Source organism: Pseudopipra pipra, chromosome 3, assembly GCF_036250125.1.
Source record: "Pseudopipra pipra isolate bDixPip1 chromosome 3, bDixPip1.hap1, whole genome shotgun sequence".
Lineage (NCBI taxonomy): Eukaryota > Metazoa > Chordata > Aves > Passeriformes > Pipridae > Pseudopipra > Pseudopipra pipra.
In genome coordinates, this window is record NC_087551.1 from 49,485,412 (window position 1) to 49,506,545 (window position 21,134).

The 21,134-nt window shown below is 35.2% G+C and overlaps 1 protein-coding gene across 4 annotated transcripts in view; it reads left to right on the forward strand.

The window, feature by feature from the left end:
- ADGB (androglobin) overlaps positions 1 to 21,134 on the forward strand; it is a 109,343-nt gene that overhangs the window by 29,481 nt on the left and 58,728 nt on the right. For all 4 annotated transcript variants that reach the window (XM_064649067.1, XM_064649064.1, XM_064649066.1 and 1 more), the window contains 6 exons: positions 1,257 to 1,459; positions 4,565 to 4,696; positions 11,176 to 11,270; positions 13,545 to 13,719; positions 14,512 to 14,602; positions 17,822 to 17,966. In XM_064649067.1, the coding sequence (XP_064505137.1) occupies positions 1,257 to 1,459; positions 4,565 to 4,696; positions 11,176 to 11,270; positions 13,545 to 13,719; positions 14,512 to 14,602; positions 17,822 to 17,966 (841 nt within the window). The remainder of the gene's footprint in view (positions 1 to 1,256; positions 1,460 to 4,564; positions 4,697 to 11,175; positions 11,271 to 13,544; positions 13,720 to 14,511; positions 14,603 to 17,821; positions 17,967 to 21,134) is intronic.

The window sequence follows — 21,134 nt, forward strand, 5'->3', positions numbered from 1 at the left end:
ACGCAGTTACAAAATGTCTGTCAGTAATAGTAACTTTATATCTGAATGTACCATAGAAAGTGTGTGTTATAAATTTGGAAATAATTCATGCCAGCTAGTACAGTGTTTCCACCTTTAAATTGGAACAACTGATAGACTTCTACTTTCAACCAAAAATAGTATTTCCTACCTACAATAACATTTTTCTTGTCTCGTGTGTGTTTTATGTTCATTTTATATATTAAAGAACAGACATTCTGATTTTCCGGCTCAACATTCTTTTTACTAAATGAATGACTAGGATACAGACACTAAATATTTAGACCTTTTTTTTAAATTACACCTTCTTGCCTTTTTATATATAGATTTGAATGAATACATAGATAACAAATAATTTTGGTTTATATATAGTTTGGTTAGATATAATTGGTTTTTTATAGCCATATTTCAGAATTAAATAAGTTCAGTCAAAGAATATTTTATTCCCTTTTCCAGTAATTTTTATTTTGCTATGCTTGCAATTTAGGGTTTAGATATAATTGTGTCTTACAGTAGTGTGTACATAGCCCATGGACTTAAAAATCTAAGTAACCTAAATTTTAGTTCATTTCCTTCAAATACATTATATTCTGGAATAAGAAAATGTGAATACCACAGAGACTTTGCTGATGACTTTAACCCATTGTACAATCAATTATTTTATTTTAAAAAAAGGTTGCATTCAGTTAGCTTGTGTGAAACTTATTCATGACTCTGTTTGAGGTTGTTTTTGGAATCACTGAGTTTCTTTGAAGAACCGATATGACTGCTACTGACATGTCATATCAAAAAGCTGTTGTATTTGTTAGAATTGGTGGAGGAGGCATGGCACTATCTGTGATGAACTGTTAGGAAAGCCCAGTTTGGAAGTGCCTTTGAGAAGCTTTTTAATATACAGAGATGGAATCAAATTATTATACAATGTAGTTGGAAAGTGGTCTACAAGTTTCTCTGCCACAACTTGTATCCACTAAAAAGCTTGAGAAAAGATGCTTTATTTACATATGTTTCTAACCACCATCTCTTTCTTTATGAGTCTGTCCATAATCTGTCTCAACAAATTGGCTTGATACAGAGCATCATGCAAGTGTGTTCTATCTGCTAAAATAACCCAGTAGCTTTTTGAGGAGTTGAACTGTCAGTTGTGGTATAGTGCCTGTCGAAATGAAAATCGCATTTTCTTTTCTTATTGCAAATGTCATTATCATTGACATGTACATGCGTATTTTCTTTTAAAGGTCTGAATACTTGGACAAAGTTTGGGACTTTTTGAAAGAGATTGTGCCAGAATTCAAGTTGCCTGATCCAGAACTTGATACTACTCAGTCAGATACAAAACCTGAAGAGACCAAAGACTCAGAGTTAAAAAATGAAGTTTCACCTGTGAATAAGCAGTCAGAATCACCTGAGAAAGTAGAGACATCTGATAACATTGGCAAAGGTCTGTAATTTTAGGTAATGTGATCCTTTAGACCAAGCATAAATAAGGTTAGCATAATCTCTGGCTTTGAATTTGTATGTCTTGGATATATTGCCACATGCAACTCTGTGGGTTTATTGTTTTCACTGAACATGTTGCAATGATGTAAATTCAAATTACTTTTGTTTTAGCTATAGATCTCATCAGAAGCAGCACTATTCTTTTATTTTACGAAAATAGCTTCACTTTATGGCAGAGATTTTTTCAGCCATTTATTTCTCTAAAGACTGGTTCCTTGCAGAGAGATAACAATCAGAGAAGTTACAGTTTCTCCAAAGGCAACACTGCTCTGATCATCAGTAAATTATACATTTCATAATGGATGTTGCAAAGTGTGATTACTTACAGAGTTCTGACAAGTATGTTCTAATATCTACCTGCATTTTTATTTACAGCAACTTTTCTCTTTATGTTATTAGGTATAGGTAATAATTTTCTTCAAGAGCTGCTAACCTATTTACATGTAAATGAAAAAACTTAGATTTAGAAACTTATTTGTTCCAGTATATTATTCTTCAGTGTTTATATTTGAGACTGAGTTTTCCTAGTTGCTGTTTTTAACTTGAAGGCATCAGTTAAATTTTACAATTCTCATGCCTTTGGAAGGTACAAATCATACACTAAAATTTCTATTTCTTCCTAATTTTTTAGAAAAATCCCTGAATTCCTCACTTCGAATCCCAAATGCTATGTCCTAATGTCAAAAGTGTTATAAAAATGTTAGAAGTTTCCCGGCTGTGGTTGTATTCTCTCTTCTTAGGAGATCATTTTGACCCACCATCGATGTGGTAGATATTTCAGAGTTTGGAATGGATATTCCCAGGGATACAGCCGTTGGAAACATCACTGTCATTCATCCAACAGGATGCTGTGATTTTTTTTCCAGATAACTTCGTAAATTTAATCCTGCCTAAAATTCTTACACTTAAAAATTCTATTAGTAACTGAAATGACTAAGAATCAGGGAACCATTATGCTATGATACTGTAATCTTCAACTCTGAGGCTAAAAACTTTGTTCAGATGCTCTATTAATGTTTGGAATTGTTTGGATGACATAAAGCCATCCATGTCACCACGAGAGATAAGGACCTGTGCGTGGTCCACAAGCTGTCCCTGAGACAACAGTGTGCCCTGGGGGCCAAGAAGGCCAACAGAATCCTGGGATGCATTAGAAAAAGCATTGCCAGCAGGTCGAGGGAGGTGATCCTGCCCTTTTATTCAGTCCTAGTGAGGTACATCTGGAGTGCTGTGTCCAGTTCTGGGCTCCTCAGTACAGAGAGACTTGGAGCTACTGGAACAGGTCCAGCAGAGGATAATGAGTATGATTAGGGAACTGGAGCATCCCTTTCACGAGGAAAGGCTGAGAGAGCTGGGCCTGTTCAGCCTCGAGAAGGGACAACTAAGAGGGGGCCTGATCAATGTGTGTACAATATCTAAAAGGGGAGTGCCAAGAGGATGGAGCCAGGCTCTTCTTGGTGGTGCCAAGCAATAGGAAAAGAGGCAAAGGGCAGAAACTGATGCACAGAAAGTTCCACCTGAACATGAGGAAGAACTTCTTTACTGTGCAAGTGATTGCACTCTGGAACAGATTGTGGAGTCTCCCTCACTGGTGATAGCTTTAAACTGGGGATATTCAAGAACCATTTGCATGCAATCCTGCGCAATGTGCTCTGGGATGACCCTGTTTGAACGGGGAGGTTGGACCAGATGACCCACTGTGGTCCCTTCCAACCTGAACCATTCTGTGATTCTGTGAAGCTGTGTTGACACAATGAAAAGGATACCATCCAGAGGGACCTGGACAAAAAGTCCCAAGTGCAAGGTGCCATGCCTGGATTGGAACAATCCCAGGCATGAGTACAGATTTGTAGAAGAACTGAGAGCAGTCCTGTGGAGATGACTTGGAAAATCTGGTTGATGAGAGGCTGGACATGAGCCAACAGTGTGTATTTGCATCCCAGAAAGCCAGCCACATCCTGGGCTGAGTCAAAAGCAGTGTGACCAGCAGGTCAAGAAAGGTGATTCTCGCCCTCTACTCTGCCCTTGTGAGAGGGCACTCCACCTGGAGTACTGCATCCAGTTCTGGGATTCCCGGACAAGAAAGATGTGGACTTGTTGGAATGAGTCCAGAGGAGGGTCAGTAAAGATGATCAGAGGGCTAGAGAGCCTTTTCTATGAAGGCAGGCTGAGGGAGTGGGGGTTATTCAGCCTGGAGAAGAGAGGGCTCCAGGGAGACTTTACAGCAGCCCTCCAGTACCTGAAGGGGGCTTGCAAGAGAGTTGGAGAGGAACATTTTACAAGGGCATGTAGTGATAGGACAAGGAGGAATGGCTTTAGAAGAAAAGAGGACAGGTTTAGATTGAATATTGGAAACAAATTTTTTACTGTGAGGCTGGTGAGGCACTGGAACAGGTTGCCAAGAGAAGTTGTGGATGCCCCATTCCTGGAAGTGTTCCAGTCCAGGTTGGGTGGGACTTTGAGCAACCTGGTCTAGTGGAAGGTGTCTCTGCCCATGGATCATCTTGGAACTAGATGATCTTTAAGGTCCCTTCCAACCCAAATCATTCTAAAATGCTATGATTTTTTTTTTTATTAGAAAATATTTTCTTATAGTCTAAATTTTGAGACTGGAAAGAAAAAAAACTGTGGGAGACTTTCTTCTTCCATATCCATTGGGAATGTATGCCTCATCTATGTTCCTTTTTTTTTGGAAATTACTGATGTGTGAGAGCAAGAACATGAAGAAAATATGTGGCACAGTTCCAGAAATTCAGAATTTCTAACACTGTAGTAAGGACATAAAAGTTGTGCACTAACTGAAAGGTGGGAACAAAGCCTTCCTGGCTCCTTCTCAGTTGATCTGGATTTTACATTTTTTATTTTATTTAAATTAAATTACATTAGTTCTTTATAGTGTCTCAACTCCTAAGACTTAGAAGAGTTTGTGGTTGATTGTTTTTAAAATTTACCTAAAATATTATCAAAGCATTTACACATATGAGATTTTATGACTGAAAGTTATAGCTGAAAAAGAAAAATATTTAATCTTTATTTTGCTTAATAGAAAAAACAGAGCAGAAAAAACTAGGAAAGAGAAAAAGCAAAGGAGAAAAAGAAAAAGAAAAAGAAAAAAGCAAGGTAGCACCCCAGTCTTCAGAAATGGCAAAATCCCAAAGCCTTGATGCTTTACCTGAAAGTAAGTCCTATTGTTTTGAAGCTAAAAATACAGATAGGAGATACATGTAAAACAAAAGCTTTGCTTTAATTTGGTTTTAAACTTTATTGGGGGGAGGTTATATGTACTTTTTTTTAAATTGTAGTTCTTTATAGCTCACATTACATATTGAAGTCATTCAAACCGATTGAAATCTATAACATATTTAGAATAGTATTGATAGTATTAGAGCATGGTGCTAATAATGCCAAGGTTATGGGTACAATCACCATAGAGTTCATTCACTTAAGAGTTGCACTCGATGATCCTTGTGGATCCTATTCTGTGACTCTGTGATTCTGTGATTGCAGTACTTTGTTCTAGTGGTAAACTGTCTTATAGTTTTTCTGTATTCTTTTAAAAAAACTTCCTCTTTAATGATTTATTTGTTCAATATCTGCTTTATACAGTGAATTGCAATTGGAAAAAGCAAAAATGGTTCTTTGTTGAAGGGTAGGGGGGCAGAACTTTCATTAGAATTCACTCCATGCGGTAAATGTTTAATTTTTTCTTTCTTTGTCCAGGAAATATATCTTTATTAATTAAATTATTGTATTGATACATTCATAATAGCATAAAAACTAAGTAAATTCTTGGTTTGTGTATTTATATTTATTATGTTTAACCCCCCCCAAAAAATTTAAGTAAACCACAATTAAATACTATTTGGCCAACTGATCAGTAAACAAAGACGTGTTGTGTTTACTCGCAGTAAACATGTAGAATATCTTCACGAGTGTACATTAAACTGATTTGCTTTTGTCATTGCTTATATTTGCATACGTGTGGCAGCAAAAAACATTTATTAACTGGAATAATTTGTAGTTGCAAATCAATAGGTGAGAATCGATAAGAATATCTTTCTTTGGGGAAATAACTACAAAGTAAAAATGTATAACAAGAATGAAACTTACTATAAATTGGATTCCTGCTTCTTATTTTGAATCCTGATTAAAATTGGTGATTTAAATAATTTTAAATTATAGCAAACCAGTATTGTTTGTCATCAGCAAATACATTTATTTGAATTCCTACCTCATATACCACTAAATTAGTTAAACAGCAGTAAATTTTAAAATGTATTGCAGGAAAGTAGTTTGGTTTAGTGGTAATAGGAGTGGAATAGGAAATATTTTTCGCATGAGTATAAGGAACACGACTAACTAGTACTCAAGCATGTCATGTAGAAAAGAAAACAATGTGAAGCAGAAGGATCCAAGTGATATATTCTAGAAATTGTGCAAAATGAGTGAAAGAGCATTAAAAACCATTGGGCAGATTTTCCATATGAAAAATGACATGATAGTTAGATCTTTGTTCTGCCACTTAAAGTACAGTTTATGCTCTTTTCTGAAAGACATTTAGTGTCCTGTGAAGAGGTTATTTGCAAGGATTAGTAATTCAGGGCTAAGGTATGATGGTCAGAGAACTCTTTTATTTTAAGTTTGAACCAGAAAAGACTTTTGGAAAAGAGTAAGAGGTAGATATCTCTCTAATAACAAAGCAAATTTAAGATTATTAGACTGCAAGAAAAAAAAACCCCTGCAATTTGAAATACTACTGAATTACAATGCATTTTTGTTGTGAGATTGTAGCCAAAAGAGAAAGATCTTACAGGCTTTATGAGACACATGGTCTGCAGAGTGGCCCAGGACAGTAGAACCATTGTTGTGCAAAAAATAATGTCTGAAACTAGGTCTTGGTTCAAAGTCAGACTCCAGAGGCAGTAGTTGTAATAAGTTCCTGATTTGTTCTTGGGAATTTTGTAACAGTGACTTTACTTAATGCAGCAATACTTTTTTCTTTTTTTTTCCCCTCGTAAGTGACTTGAGAAGTATTTCATTCCCAGCATGATAAAAGTGCTTATTTCCCTGCTGTAAGCTTTCACTCTACCTATTGTGTGTGAGGACTTCAGGGGAATTTTTCTTCTTTGTGATAAATGTGAGCTATTTCTAAAAAGATATTTAGCTACTCATGATGCTATTTATATTTAACTTTTAAAATGGCAAACCATTCTCTATTCATTGCATTGTGTATTCATTACCTTGCTTATTTTCATACGCATTGACATACTATTTACTTCTAAGTACTTGGAAACTTCTCTTACAGGCTTTTGATTTTGATTGTGTTATTATGTTGTAGTGGGCTGACACTGTCTGGCAGCTAAGCCCCAACCCAGCCACCTGCTCACTCCCCACAGTGGGACAGATGATAGAATCAGAACTGAAGCTCTTGCCCACTCCCAGCATACTCTCTGGGGTAGTGGAGTGAGAAACAGAAGATTTAGCACTATGTGAGCTCTGCTCAGCAATAGCTGACATATTGGTGTGTTATCAATAGTGTTTTGATTACAGATCTAGAACACAGCACCATATGGGCTGATCTGATGAAAGTTAGCTCAACCCCAGCCAGATCCAATACAAACATGCACAGTTCTGATTCACTTGCACACTTAGACCAATGCCTGCTGCACCTTGCAAATACAGTATGAGTTGCAGGATCCTTGAAGTATTGAACTTGTTCCTCTATTCATCCAGTTGTGTGGATACAGCAGAATAACAAGCCCTTCACATGATCAGCCAGGACTCTTCTTGAGGGCAACCAACTCTTTTGTCCTGTTGCTTATCAGTCGGGTACTCCTTGAGAAGCTTTTATATATTCATATATTCTACTGGCCCATTTTAGTGCACAATCTGCTCTTTTCTACTCATTAGATTTCCTTTTTAGTATCTAACCTTTCACACTTAGGGAGTCCCCTTGTTTCATAAACAGTTTTTATGATTATATAATGCGATATGAGCTACTTAGTCCCCTCGTTCCTATGAAGAATCACCACTCTGCTTTCTATTTAGGTTTCTAATCTAACAAGTTTCCTGATAGTTTTTGATCTGCTGGAAAGGGAATAGTATTCTACTTTGAAGGGCAATAGCTAGGAATTTGAGAATTTGTTCTACAAACCAACCATGTATCTTGCTAATTCTCATTGTGTCTTGATACCAGTTTTGTTATTAGAGATATTAGTATTTTCTGTCACAGAAGTGTTGAGAGATTATTATTATGCTTAAAAGTTTTTGAAATCATACAAGTAGATCTATAATGTTAATCCTCTAAGTCAATGAGATACATATCACATAACAGTAAAGTTCTTATAATTTTTCCTTTACATATTCAGAAGATTTTTCATTTACAAGAGGGATTGAAGCCTAATATTCTCTTTCATTTTTTCAAATGCATATTATCATTTTGTGATATTTATGTCAATTCTGAAGAGCACATAGGTTGTTTTCTGAAAACCAAACAAATACCTTCCCATAGGTAAAACTAATCCATGACTAACACAACAGAAGTCAACATATGAGCTGTACGCCTGATGTTCAGGATATTGAAAGCCAACTGAGTATTTTCATTGAATGGGTTGGATTGGAAGGGACCTTAAAGATCATCTAGTTCCAACCCCCCTGCTATGGGCAGGGACACCTTCCACTAGACCAGGTTGCTCACAGCCCCATCCAATCTGACCTGAAACACTTCCAGGGATGGGGTATCCACAACTTCTCTGTGCAACTTATTACAGTGCCTCACAGTAAAGAATTTCCTCCTTACATCTAATCTAGATCTACTTTCTTTCATTTTAAAGCAATTGCCCCTTGTTCTATCATTCCATACCCTGTTAAGAGTCTCCAGTTTTCTTGTAGGCTCCCCCTTGGATACCAAAAGTCTACTCTAAGATCTCCTTGGAGCCTTCTCCAGGCTGAACAACTCCAACTCTCAGCCTGTCTTCGTAGGAGAAATGCTCCAACCCTCAAGATAATCTCTGTTGCCTTTGTCTGACCTCATTACTTCTTGGAAAGTTAAACTTCACCATCAGCTCTTGTTTGACAAATAAATATTTAAGAGAAACATTGAGTGAGAAAATTCTTTGCAAGTCTTTAAAACATATGACGAAAAAATAAAAACAGTTTAAACCTATTAAACCAAACAATTTTAATTCCCGGCCTTTCTTTTTAAGTGTGTGGAGATACATATTATGTGGATCAATTCAAATGATACTTTCCTTTCTCTAAGGGAGTGAAGCATGTGTTCAGGTTGTGTAGTACTCACTCTCTGTAAATGAATTCACAAAGTTGCAACTGTGAAACATAAGCAGCTACATGGATTCATAAATTTTTAACAAAACATCGCAGAATTCTTGTATCTACACTGATGGATATAAATAATAAGCTTTGCTTAATCTACCTGTTTTGCTGTACCATATATTATTATATTTTTCATCTAATAATACAATTTTATCAAGGCTATCAGTTTTAACTGGTTTCCACAGATGCTGAATTCACACTAATCAACAGCACACAAATAATTTGCATACGTCCTCCTCATTTTTTGTATGGTGAAAAAGGATCAAATAATACATAATTTTTTAAGGCAACTGGCATAATGTACAAAATATTTCTAGTATTGTTAAAGTGGATAAGATGTGCCTGTTTAATCATTGGCATGCTCTAATAATTTGTTCACTGTTGTTTATTGTCTGCTCTGCAGACGATTTATTCACAACCCATCTGGACTGAGTATGACAGCTTTACATTCCACCTGGTATTTGATTAAATACTTTTATTTGGGAAATACTCCTCCCAAGCAATGAGAATGGTGTACTTTGTAGCATATATTGGTCTGTAATGTGTAAGACATCATAGCTATTGCTGTATTTCAAACAGATCAGATATGTCAGTAGGGACTGAGATTAAAGCTAAATTATAGCCTTGCTTTTGAATAAGTTGAAACCTACAACTAGCACAAGAGCTGTGGTTAACATGGGAATCACAAGCATGCAGGGAGAAATATTAAGAAAGTAACTCTAATTTACCATCAGCTTATATTTAACTGGGTAACGGAATTTCTGAAAGAATATTCAAGATACAAGGATATGTTATTTCTTTGAGAATAAAATGTAGCATGCCTTTTAATTAAATGGATTTTAAGTCTGATAAATTGTATTTTCCAGCCACTTGCCTATTTATCATTTTCTTTTCCATTTTTTTCTTTATGTACAGATAGCATTGTTTTATTTCATTTCACAGAAGATACCTATTCTTAGAGCAACTTCCAGTTAAATACCGACTAAACATAGGAAGCAATTATCCTGTATTTGAGGTGAAGCTGAAGGGAACAATAACAGACACAGATCATTTTACTGGAGTGTTAAATGAGGATAGAATCATAGAATTGTTTAGTTTGGAAAAGACTAAGATCGTTGAGTCCAACTATTAACCTGTACTGCTAAGCCTACCACTAAACCATGTCCCTACACATCTTTTAAATACCTCTAGGGATGGTGACTCAACCACTTCCCTGGGCAGCCTGTTCCAAAGATAACAACCCCTTCTGTGAAGAAATTTTTCCTAAGAAAACATTCCGATGAAAAGCAGGTGTCACAACCTGCATACTGAAATCCTGTCTTCACGTGTTTTCTTAGATGACTAAGGAAAAATACAGAGAGACAGAAATCCTTTTTTTTTTTTTTTTTTTGAGCTGTCTTTCTGGTCAAACCAGAGACTTATATTTCAAGTATTGTGTGTTGTAGACTTTTAATTTCCCTTCAGCATAAGTGAACTGACTGTCAGGCAGCCTTGACTTCTCTTCATCATTCAGGAATTATCAATGGCTTCTTTCACAGACAGGGTATGATTTGATTGTGTGATTGCCTTGTACAACAGATTTCTGGGGGTAACAAAATGAATGTACACCTCCTACTATGCCTTACCTGTGGCAGAATTACAGGAAAACAAGCTCTTGTAAGGTGTGTGCATTAAGAAGTTATGGGTTCACACTCTCACACTTTCTGAAGCAGCCATCATTTCCTCCAGTTTTTCATCTCCTTGACAGAAGTAAGAGCAGAAACCCTGTTTTACAGGCACTCTGTTTCTCAAACTACTAATCTCAATCTTCGTATCCATTGGCAGGAGTGGTCAGAGCTCTGCCTTTGGATCCTTTGTTGGCAAGGTCAAATTTTGCCTTCATTGGTGAGAAGCCTTTAATGCGTACTCACCAATCAGGATGTTTTCCCTTCCTCTATCCAGATGATGTGTATTGTTTTCTTTATGCTAGTATCTACTGTTTATGAAATTTGAGGCAAAACAAAAGAACAAGATTGAAAGCTACCTCTAACCTGTTGTATTTCTAAGTTGTATTTTCTGTTATTAATTTATGTAAAAAATAAGTGAAATGTGCAAAGGTTGGTGATTATTTAAATAAGTAAGGATTAAAATGAGGTGTTTTTTCCATCCATGGCTTCTTTTTCAAATATTTTACAATGAGCTCTGCTTTTGAATGAAGTAACAGAGTCAGACAAAGAAAAGAAAAAGAAAAATAAGGCAGAGAAAACAAAATAATTTAGGGTGTGTTATAACTACATTTATTTACTGTTTATCTTATTCTAAAGCATTTTTATGTTTTCTGTGTAGCATCTTCTGTACCAACCCAGCCAGAAATGGTCGTGTATGCTGGCTGTATACCACTTCATTTGTTTGAAGAGGATATTTTTTCATTAAAGCAGATGGTAAGGTTCTGTGATATCAGGACAGGAAAGCATTCCTTATTGCACTGTCAGAGTGTTTCATTTTGTGTCAACTGTGTTGTAACAAAGAGAATACAATTAGCACAGTGAAACAGTAGGTAATTACTATCTGTTAAATTTATATTTCGGTACTTCTGTATTCTAAACATGTATTTCCCTGCCAAAGCCTGCTCATTTTTTACTGTTCTCCCCTTTCCTCTGGATCTCAGAAGCTAAAGTCTCCAGGGAGAGACTAGTTGTGGGCTAGAAAATGCATCACAATTAGATACTTCTGAATGGAGAGTCTAATTATTTTAAGGGCTACTCGAAAAACATGAATTTTATTTTTTTTTAGGACTCCAAAAATAGTGACTTCTCTGATATACATTTTCTAATATGATGTTTGTTGTTCTATGAGAAATATCATGTTTATATCAATTTCTATCATTAGTGTTGTAGCTGGTGAAAGCAGCTGGAGAAAGTGTAGCACTTCATGATACTGGGGTAAATTTCTACTTAGTCACTCACACTCCTCAGAAGGCTACTTATAATGCCAGAGCAGGCTTTCTTGACTTGATTATTGATAATTTCCTTTTTTTTGGGACATTTAAATCATAATTATCATAATTAGGCAATTAAAATTTGAGCTGCCATCTCAGGAAACTGGTAGGCTTCATTGAATAAAGAAATTTCCAGAAATGGTTTGCACGTATAATGCTTTACTGCTCTTAATTCTTGAACTATTTTCTTTTTTAAAATTCTGCTATGTATTTTATGCTGTTTTCAAGATTAGTTTGTTATCTGCAATTTTATTTTAATTTATTTTAAGGTCTTAGTCAATACTCTCTTTGCTAAAAATAGGTTATAGTAATCATCAAAAAGCAAAAGTATCATCTTGACCACAGTCTTTTGGGATATAGAGATTACTGAAAAAGGAGTGTGGCAGACCAAATAGTATGAGGCAGATACATCTGTATATCTAAACAAGTATTTTAGTAAAGACTGATAAAAAATTGAAGTTGTCAGAAATTAAATATAGGAGATAGTTGATTTCTTATGGATTAAAAAAAAAACCCATTTCCAAGCTTTATTTGAGAGCTGATAGAAATATAACTTGGAAGAGTGGGTTCACTGGGATAAGAGTTGCTCCCTAAATTTGGAAAAAATTTTGTCATTGACTGCATCTGTGCCAGAATTTCTCTCCAGAATTTTTGCAGTATCCTTTTTAGCTTTGCCTTCTAGTGTGGATGTCCTTGGATTGTTGTAGTTTGAATTTGTTTTAATTTGCTCATATGAAAGGAAAAAAAAATCAATAATTGAGTCATTCAAGTCTGTCATGTAATCAGGAGCTGACAAGTTCTCTTCTATGGCTCCTAATTGGTCTTCTTCAAAAGCCTTTCCAGTCTTGGATATTTTAACTGGCATTTTTAATTTCATTCCCTACTCTTCAAATAACCGACAACCACAACTACATTCTTCTCTGTAGAGTTCATAAATATGGAACCTCGAGGATATTTGACAATGAGTAGAAGCAGAGACTTGCTGATGAGTATGTTAAAGAAATAAGTTATAGGTGATTTATTTAGTGTGTAAAGGAAGGTGTGTTTTTAAAATAAGAAGGATGTACAAATCTTGTAAGAGAACTTTCAGTTCTGACAAATCTTAGGTCCTGGACCATTATTATTTTAATGGGAAGAGCACCACTCCATGTCCACGTTTAGAACTGCTCTTAAGTGTGTTACTAAGGGCTTTGGTATACAAGTCAACTGGAGTATCTTTAATGTTTTATAAATGAGCCAGCAGATAAAAAGCTTAACTTTAATTATGTGTTGGTTCAAAGCAATACTACATTATAGAGATTCCACAAGTCATCTAAAAGACCAATTGATTTTAGAATTCTGCCACTTTATAAATTCAGCCTGAAGTAAGGAATTTTTCCCCCAGAGAAAGCATTTTTAAATATGTTTATTTAAAGGAAAATGTTGTCCCCATTGCTTTTTTACATATTCCTTCTCTTCACTTGTATGTTTTCTGCAGCAACTAAAAAATCTATTATGAAAAGTAAAATACATGTAAGCACTTCTAAGTATACTTTTTCTGCTGAATATCAAATTCTAATTAGAATGTTTTTGGATAATCTGGTCAGGCAACTATTTTTGTTTCATTTGTTATTCAAGGTGTTAGATGCTTTTGTGTACATACTGCTCTTTTTTGTTAGGCAGATATGGTGAGTAAGGAGATCTGGCCCCAGTCAGATTATCTTTTTGTGTTTCATAGGCTGATTCTTCAGAGAAGATGAGGCAATATGGGCTTTCCCACATACACAGCCATCCTGTCCTCATCACCAGAACTAGATCCTGTCCTCTGGTAGCACCGCCACAAGAATCACCAGTTCCCTGTTGGAAGCTGTTCCGTCAGAAAAATAAAATTTTTGTGACATCTGAACCCAAAGGTTTGTCTACTAAAGCCTCCAAAATAAATTTGTAATTACATTTTAATTACTATGAACATTTTCAGGGCCATATTTATCATCTATTAGTCTAATTTCAATTGAACTTTTAATCTCTTTTTTATTTAGGTTTTGCCAATTTTGTAGTACCTCCTCTTAGCAATATTTCTTAAATGCTTTGAGAAGTGTCTCAATTTATGTTGAAAAAAGCACTCTAGTGAAGAAAATGAAGAGGGAGTGTTATCAAAGCAACACAAGCTCTCTGATGCAGAGCCAGGAAAGGTTCAGAACACCTTTCAAAAATTTAGAGTATGTGACTAGTACTGCTGCATCATTTTTTAGAGTAAATTTTTTTGCTAGGTTTTGTCTATACTGCATAATGAAATTAAATGCATGATATACGATAGCTTGAATATGAAAGTGTTACAGGCATGCTAGTAAAGTATACTGGGATAAAAACCAGGAAATTGGCAAAGGCAAAAATGCCTCTGTAGTTGTTCTGAGCTACCCTGGCTAACTTTACATATAGGTTAGGCACACTTTTTAATACTTTGCAGGCTGAGGATTAGAGTGTTAAACTTATTTTTTCATGATACATCACCTAGAGTCACCCTTGATTCTTCTGTTCCTTTCAAGTGTATGTGATGATACTTGGAGAATTATTTAGGGGTGACAAATCCTCATTGGAAATTATTTGTCAAAATAATTATATCATATATAAAATAATGATAATAATAACAACAATAACAATAATAACAATATTTCTTATATATTTAACAAGTTGCTTTTTTCCAGAGCCTGAAGTAAAACCACCTGAAGAACATGTTGAGATTGCTAGCCTGTTTTTGAATTACAAATTGAATTTGATCAGAATACCAACAGACACGTAAGTATTTAATGTAGTTACAGCATTAGCATTGTATCGTTAGTCCATTTCACTGTGAAAGTGCAATTGGCTGATCTTTACTTGTGTCATAGGTTAAAACTTCTCAGATCATGTCTGAAGCACATCCCGACAGAGCACTCTGTTGCTGTCATATAATTAATCAGCTATCAGTGAACTGTACATTTAGGATCAATATCAGCAATAAAACATATAAATTACTATACTAGATGGTTACAAAATGTAAATAAACACTTGCACACTTCAGAAGACCTTTCTGTAGCTAATCTCAAGAATTTCTAATCCAGCACATGGAGACATACATATGCAATTATGCATACCCTCCTGGCATTGAGTATTACAAGCACATCTTCTGTTTTGAGAGTGCAGCACACACCTTCTTTTGGAGATGCAAGTTGGAGTGCTCTAAGCTTTAACTGCTGCTCCCTAAAATCTGCTAATACACACTGGTGAGAAAGATCCAGGAGGTGGACATGCACACACCCGAGGGGCGGGTCCCAACTTGTATGAGCAGTCCCCTAGGCAGATGCACACTTCTCAGGGCTTGAAGAAAAGGGAGCACTGTCAGGCAAAGACACTTTGCAAGATTCTCTAATCAGTGGGCAAAAAGATGTAGAATATTCAGTAGATCGCTTCTGCCAGAAATAGGAATATTCTTTAATGTCTTCCAAATTTTTCCTCAAACTAATGGTCTTTTATAATTCTTGAACACAACAAGGAAGTAATTGACTGGCCAATCAGTACTTTCATGGGCATTACATGTTTGGCATGGAACAGTTAATGTTTATGAATAAAAGAGACTGTTCTCTGTTCATTATAGTTGTTAGCACAAGCCTGAGAGTGCAGGTGAAGAAGCTCATGCTCAAAACACAACTTTGTATAAATGCCTTGTGTTAAAACTGTTTGGAAGTCTTATAAACCCTTGAAAACAGGAGTCTTGCTACACACTGTCCTAAAGAAGTTTCAGAAATTGGTGTATACATGGCTCCTAGTCAATATTCAATATGCAACATAATACTTGCTCCCTGAGAAAAAAAGAAAGTTTCCTATTATGTGTATTAGGGCTTTTTTTTTTTCCTATGACCCACTACACAGTACATTTCTGTCAGGCTTCAACTTATGATGTGAACATTCAGTAGACAAGTTCTAAATTGTTAATCCAATCTCTTTTATTCTGACTGAACTCCTGCCATGAAGCATTGAATGAGTGAATGGGGTAACATAAGACTGGTGACTTGTCGCTAGTGGGGTTCCACAGGGCTCCATATTAGGCCCTGTGCTCTTCAACATCTTCATAAATGACTTGGATGCAGGACTGGAAGGGATTCGAAGCAAATTTGCAGATAACACAAAACCTGAAGGAGCTGTTGACTCCCTCAAAGGCAGTCTACAACTTCCTTGTGAGAGAAAGAACAGGGGCAGGCACTGATCTCTTCTCTGTGGTGACCAGTGAGGCAATGGCCTGAAGTTGTGTCAGGGGAGGTTTAGGTTAGATATTAGAAAGAGATTCTTCACCCAGAGGGTGGTTGGGCACTGGGACAGACTCCCCAGGGAAGTGGTCACAGCACCAAGCCTGACAGAGTTCAAGTGTTTGGACGATACTCTCGGGCACATGGTGTGATTCTTTGTCATCCCATGGGGATGGGCCTTTGTAGGGCTAATGGTTGGACTTGATGATCCTTGGGGGTCCCTTCAAACTCAGCATATTCTGTGATTCTATATAATTTACCAAGTCTACACAAAAAGATTTATGTCATTTTGAAGGATATTTCTTTTCTTGAGACTGAGTCCAAGAACAGGTTGTAAATTGTGGGGATGTGTATATTTTTTTAGGGTGTGTACACCTTTTGTTAAGTACATCTCTGTGTAAACTGACTAAATTACAGACGTCACAGGTTCTCCATTTTGATCATCATAATTGGATGGACTGATAACAGACCAGTTGGATTTTTTTAATTCGTTTTGAACAGCAGCATTTGTCCATGGAAGAAGTGACCTTGGAATATTCTGGGAATTTAATTTTTTTGCTGATGCATTTGCATTTTATTGGTTAAAAATACTTAAATTACTTACTGTTTGTTTTCAAACAGTAAGAGTAGAAATACGTAATAAGGCTCTAAGCAATATCCATTAATAAGCTATCAAAAGAATGAGAGATTAATAATTATCATGTTGAAGTATTTGCATGTTAACATTTTATGTTGTTTTTCATTTTTAATAGATTGCTTCATGGTCAAATTACCCTATTTTGTGAAGGAAGTTTATTTAATGTGCTAAGTTTCTATGACAATCTAATGTAATCTTTTGTGATTTAATTAACAGGTAGTAGCCAAAAATATATAGCAGATATTAGCATTTCATTAAAGTAAATATTAATAGTAAATAATATAGCTGTCTAAATAAGATAAGGGACTTAGATACACAATTTGGACTGAAAGTTTTTAATCTCTTCTTTTTATTCTAATATAATATTTTGAAACACTCAAAGGCAAGATAAGTGTGGCTGTTACTGCAAAAGAACATTATCTCAGTCCTTAAGAAGGGGGCCAGATAAAACATGCTTATATTTCACTTTTTTCTTTATTGCTGTAAGTTACACATTTAGGTCTAATTGGCATGTGTGCAACATCATTTTGGTCTTACTCTCCTAGTTCACTTTACAAATGAAACTTACTTATGTATCCATCAGTTTTTATTTCTGCTTTCAGTGAAGTCAGCAACAGACCTTTCTTTTACTACAAGCAGAATAGGCCTGCACAGGTTTCCTTGGTTATCGTGTGTATTAGCTGTCTGGTAGCTATGGAGACCCATTTTGAGGGAAAAGACAAAAAGTATCGTGACACAAAATACTTTGTTCTATTCTTTTGCCATATCTCCAGTCAAGTAGTAGTCTTTTCTTGTCTAGAGGCCATAGTAATTTATTCACTTCTGGCATTATTGTCTGGTTTTCCTCAGCTGACTTGGGTTTTGCTTTTCTGAGGGTTAGTTAAAAGATCTTTCTAGCATATATGGGTGTGTAGTGCCAAGCCAGTAATGACAAGGAATATATGAATATATGTATTCTGTGCTGCCCTATGAAGCTCTCAGAATAAAAGAGACACAAATTATTTCAACAGAATTCTGTTAAGAATAGAAGTTATGAAGATTGTAGTTTAAAGGAAAATGTATAGCTTCAAGTGTCTGTTTTCTTTTATTATTTAGCCACTTTCCACAGTCTACCATCACAAAAGGATTTCATTCTCTATCCCGTCTCGCTTCTGTTACTGAAAGTGATGAAAATGAAAGTGACAGTAATGTGGATATGAATCGAAATGGAAGACACTCAAATGCAGAAGATTGTTCTCAGGTAATAATATTCCTATTTTTTTTAACTTGACCTAGTTTTATATTCTAAAGGATAGTAAAAGACAAAATAGAAAATACTTAACACTTAAATATAGGTTTTTAAAGACATTTCAGTAAGTTTTCTGTTGCTATTTAAGTAACTTCCTTACCCTTTCCACTTTATAGTTATATTGATGTGTATTGGATGGGAAATCTTTCTTAATTCTTTTTGCTTTAACTTTCTTTTTATGATTCATTCCTCAGATTCTAAAAGTTTTATTGCTAACACTATCAAATATTTTGATGGGAGTATCTTAAAAAAATAGGAGTCTTTGTAAATAAATGTTAGTTTATGGATAAATGTTATGATTAGTTTATTTCAGCTGCAGTGAAAGATGTACCTAGGCATGTGACTAGAAAAATGTAAGCCTTATAAACACATGCCTGAAAATGGCATCCTCATTTCGATCTTAGTGGAAAGACTCCTGGCTTCATCTAGAAAAAGGCTTCAATGCTCAGGTTGCCTGCCCTTAAATTTCAGTTCTGCTTTCTAAAGGAATCCTCAGCCATGGTTTAGACCCTCAGGCTTCCTGAGCAACTCTGTGAGAGAATGTTTCTCTAAACAGGTTCACTACATGAAGCACTGACCACAAGTTCACTCAAAATACCCAAGTAAATGCTAGGGACTAGGTAGAAGTCTCCACTGTAATTTTCCAAGATAGATAAGATGAATCTTACCCAAGTTCAGTAAAACATTACTAGGATGGCTTCGGGAAGTCATCCTTTTGGAACAACTTTTGGAAGTGGTAATTACTGTGATTTTTTTTGTTGTTGTTTCTGGCTTTGTTTTTAAATTGTAATGTGCATGTTCTACTAAGTTCTGCTTTTAGACAGACCTGTAATGAAATGCTCCCTCTAATGTTTGAATCTTACACGCTTAACAGAGAAAAAAATTATACTTTCAGAGAGTCTCTGGACAATACACCGTTTCATGAAAAATATTTCATATGGGGAAGTAATTGCTAGCATAGAGAAGTAGAGACTTAAATATTCAAAAAAACAAACAGAGTTCCACTGAAATTATTTTATTTGCTCACCATCTACAAAAGAACGCATTGTGGCAGTACCAGCATGTCTGCTAAGAAGAGCATTTGACACATTTCTCTTTTTAACTTTAAGAAAATTCAGGGAAAAAGCAGTCTAGGGAACATGTAAGTGCTTTCAGTGATGTTATACTCAAAATCTGGATTTTACTCAATAATCGAATTATATTTGGGGGAAGATGATGTTTCAATTTGTAAATGTTTGCTGCAGTTCCTCCCTCTATATTTATTTGCCCTTCCACGTAAAGACTGAGTACTTATTCCATATATGTTAAATTCAATGTCATTACATGCTGAATATATAATATATAATATATTCAATATCATTACTGTATTACAATATAGAAAATAGCCTATAAAATGTATTCATTCATGGTTGTATGTAAAGGAAAAACAGCAACTAAGTCCTTATCCACGCAGTCCAGCAGTAAGGACAACCTAATTGTTTTAAAATCTCTACTGTCATTTTCTGGGACAAACCAATAAATATGCTTGGGGTTAACATTTGTGGTATCTGGTTGATGTATAGGGTTACAAAATGTGTTTGAGGACCAAAGATATACTATTAAGGATAGTATGTCATGAGGTACCTTCATGAACAAGCAAAACAAAATTTAGTTTGGTAAATTTTGAAATAAATGGGAAATAATTTTTTTATGTAACTTTTGGAGTGCCTGTTCACATGTTTCCTCTGCAGGCTACACTCTTACACTATTTTTATATTTCAGATTTATATCTATATTGTGTGTCTAGAAAATGTACATGTGTGGATATCACTACTGGATATTAATGATTTTAAAATAAGGCAATTCTCTAGTGAAGGTGAATACTTTACAGTTGAATTTATATTTAGCTATTCAGTATTTTGTGTACATTTTATAAACAATAGCTTAATTAGTACTTTAATAGTGCTTCACCTTCAAAAGTCTTTTTAATACTGGCAACTTACAAAAATCATTACAAAAGAAGAAAGGTAAAAAGGAGCTGTAAGTAGCATATTATATAATAATTATTGCTTTCATTACTTCAGTCTCTAGGTGTAAAAATATAGATTTGGTTACTTATGAATTAATAGACATTTATGTGCTGGAAGCATAAAAGCAGTTTGGAATGCCACTTAGATTTTCTCCCCTAGTCCAAGAGGGATGTAGAAGGCTGATTTGTTCTGGTGGGACGTGCAGTCAAGGTGAGACAAGGACAAGTAAAAAAATACAAGAAAGAGAGACATTGATAAAACTGGAATGGTTGGAAGAAGACATGAATGTAATGTAGGCTGATGGCAATCTGATTAAAATATGAAATGTAAGAAGTCATCAGCAGCTAATTGACTTATACTTGAACTTTACTTTCGCCTCAGTTTAAATCTCAGCTGAAAAATGCTACATCTATTAATAGATGAAGTATGCAAGTAGAACTTCATTTGTACAGAATGGAATTGAAAATAGTTTTATCTTGCAGAACAATCTTCTTTATTTCACATATTAAATTTTTTTAGCAGCAAAATTATGTGGATACTTCTGGGAGATTCATAATGGGAGGGCTTTCTTTCTGTAGTTATAAAACTTGAAATAACAATATGCATGACTACTTTTTTTAAAAAAAAGTCAATTAGTGATTAAAAAAGCAAACGCTGAAAGAGGAACTTTGATATCCCCAACTCACTAGATTATTGCTAATTTTTAGAATTTTTTATTGTAGTATACTGAGTGTGAATGAATTTGTCTCCATTTTAAACTGTGTGATTGTTATTCAGGAGACCTCTGCTTTAAAACTTTTGATACAGATTTGGTAAATGCAGCAGTTTTATGCTTTAAACTGACTGAAATTCAGTCAGCTGCTGTGCCAGATGCTCAGCAAGTTTAGATTGACGTATTTCAATTCATTCCAATGTAAACTGTATGAAGTAACATAACTGAATATCTGATTCACTGTTCCTAAGGTCTGTTGTCACAGAAACAGAGACTAGGGATAAATGAAAGATGAAATTTTAGAACCTGGATATACCTCCTTTGAAGAATATGAAGTTGAAAGACATGCCGTTATCCTTCATGTCCCTGAAGTACTCATGCAAAAAAAAAATAATGTTT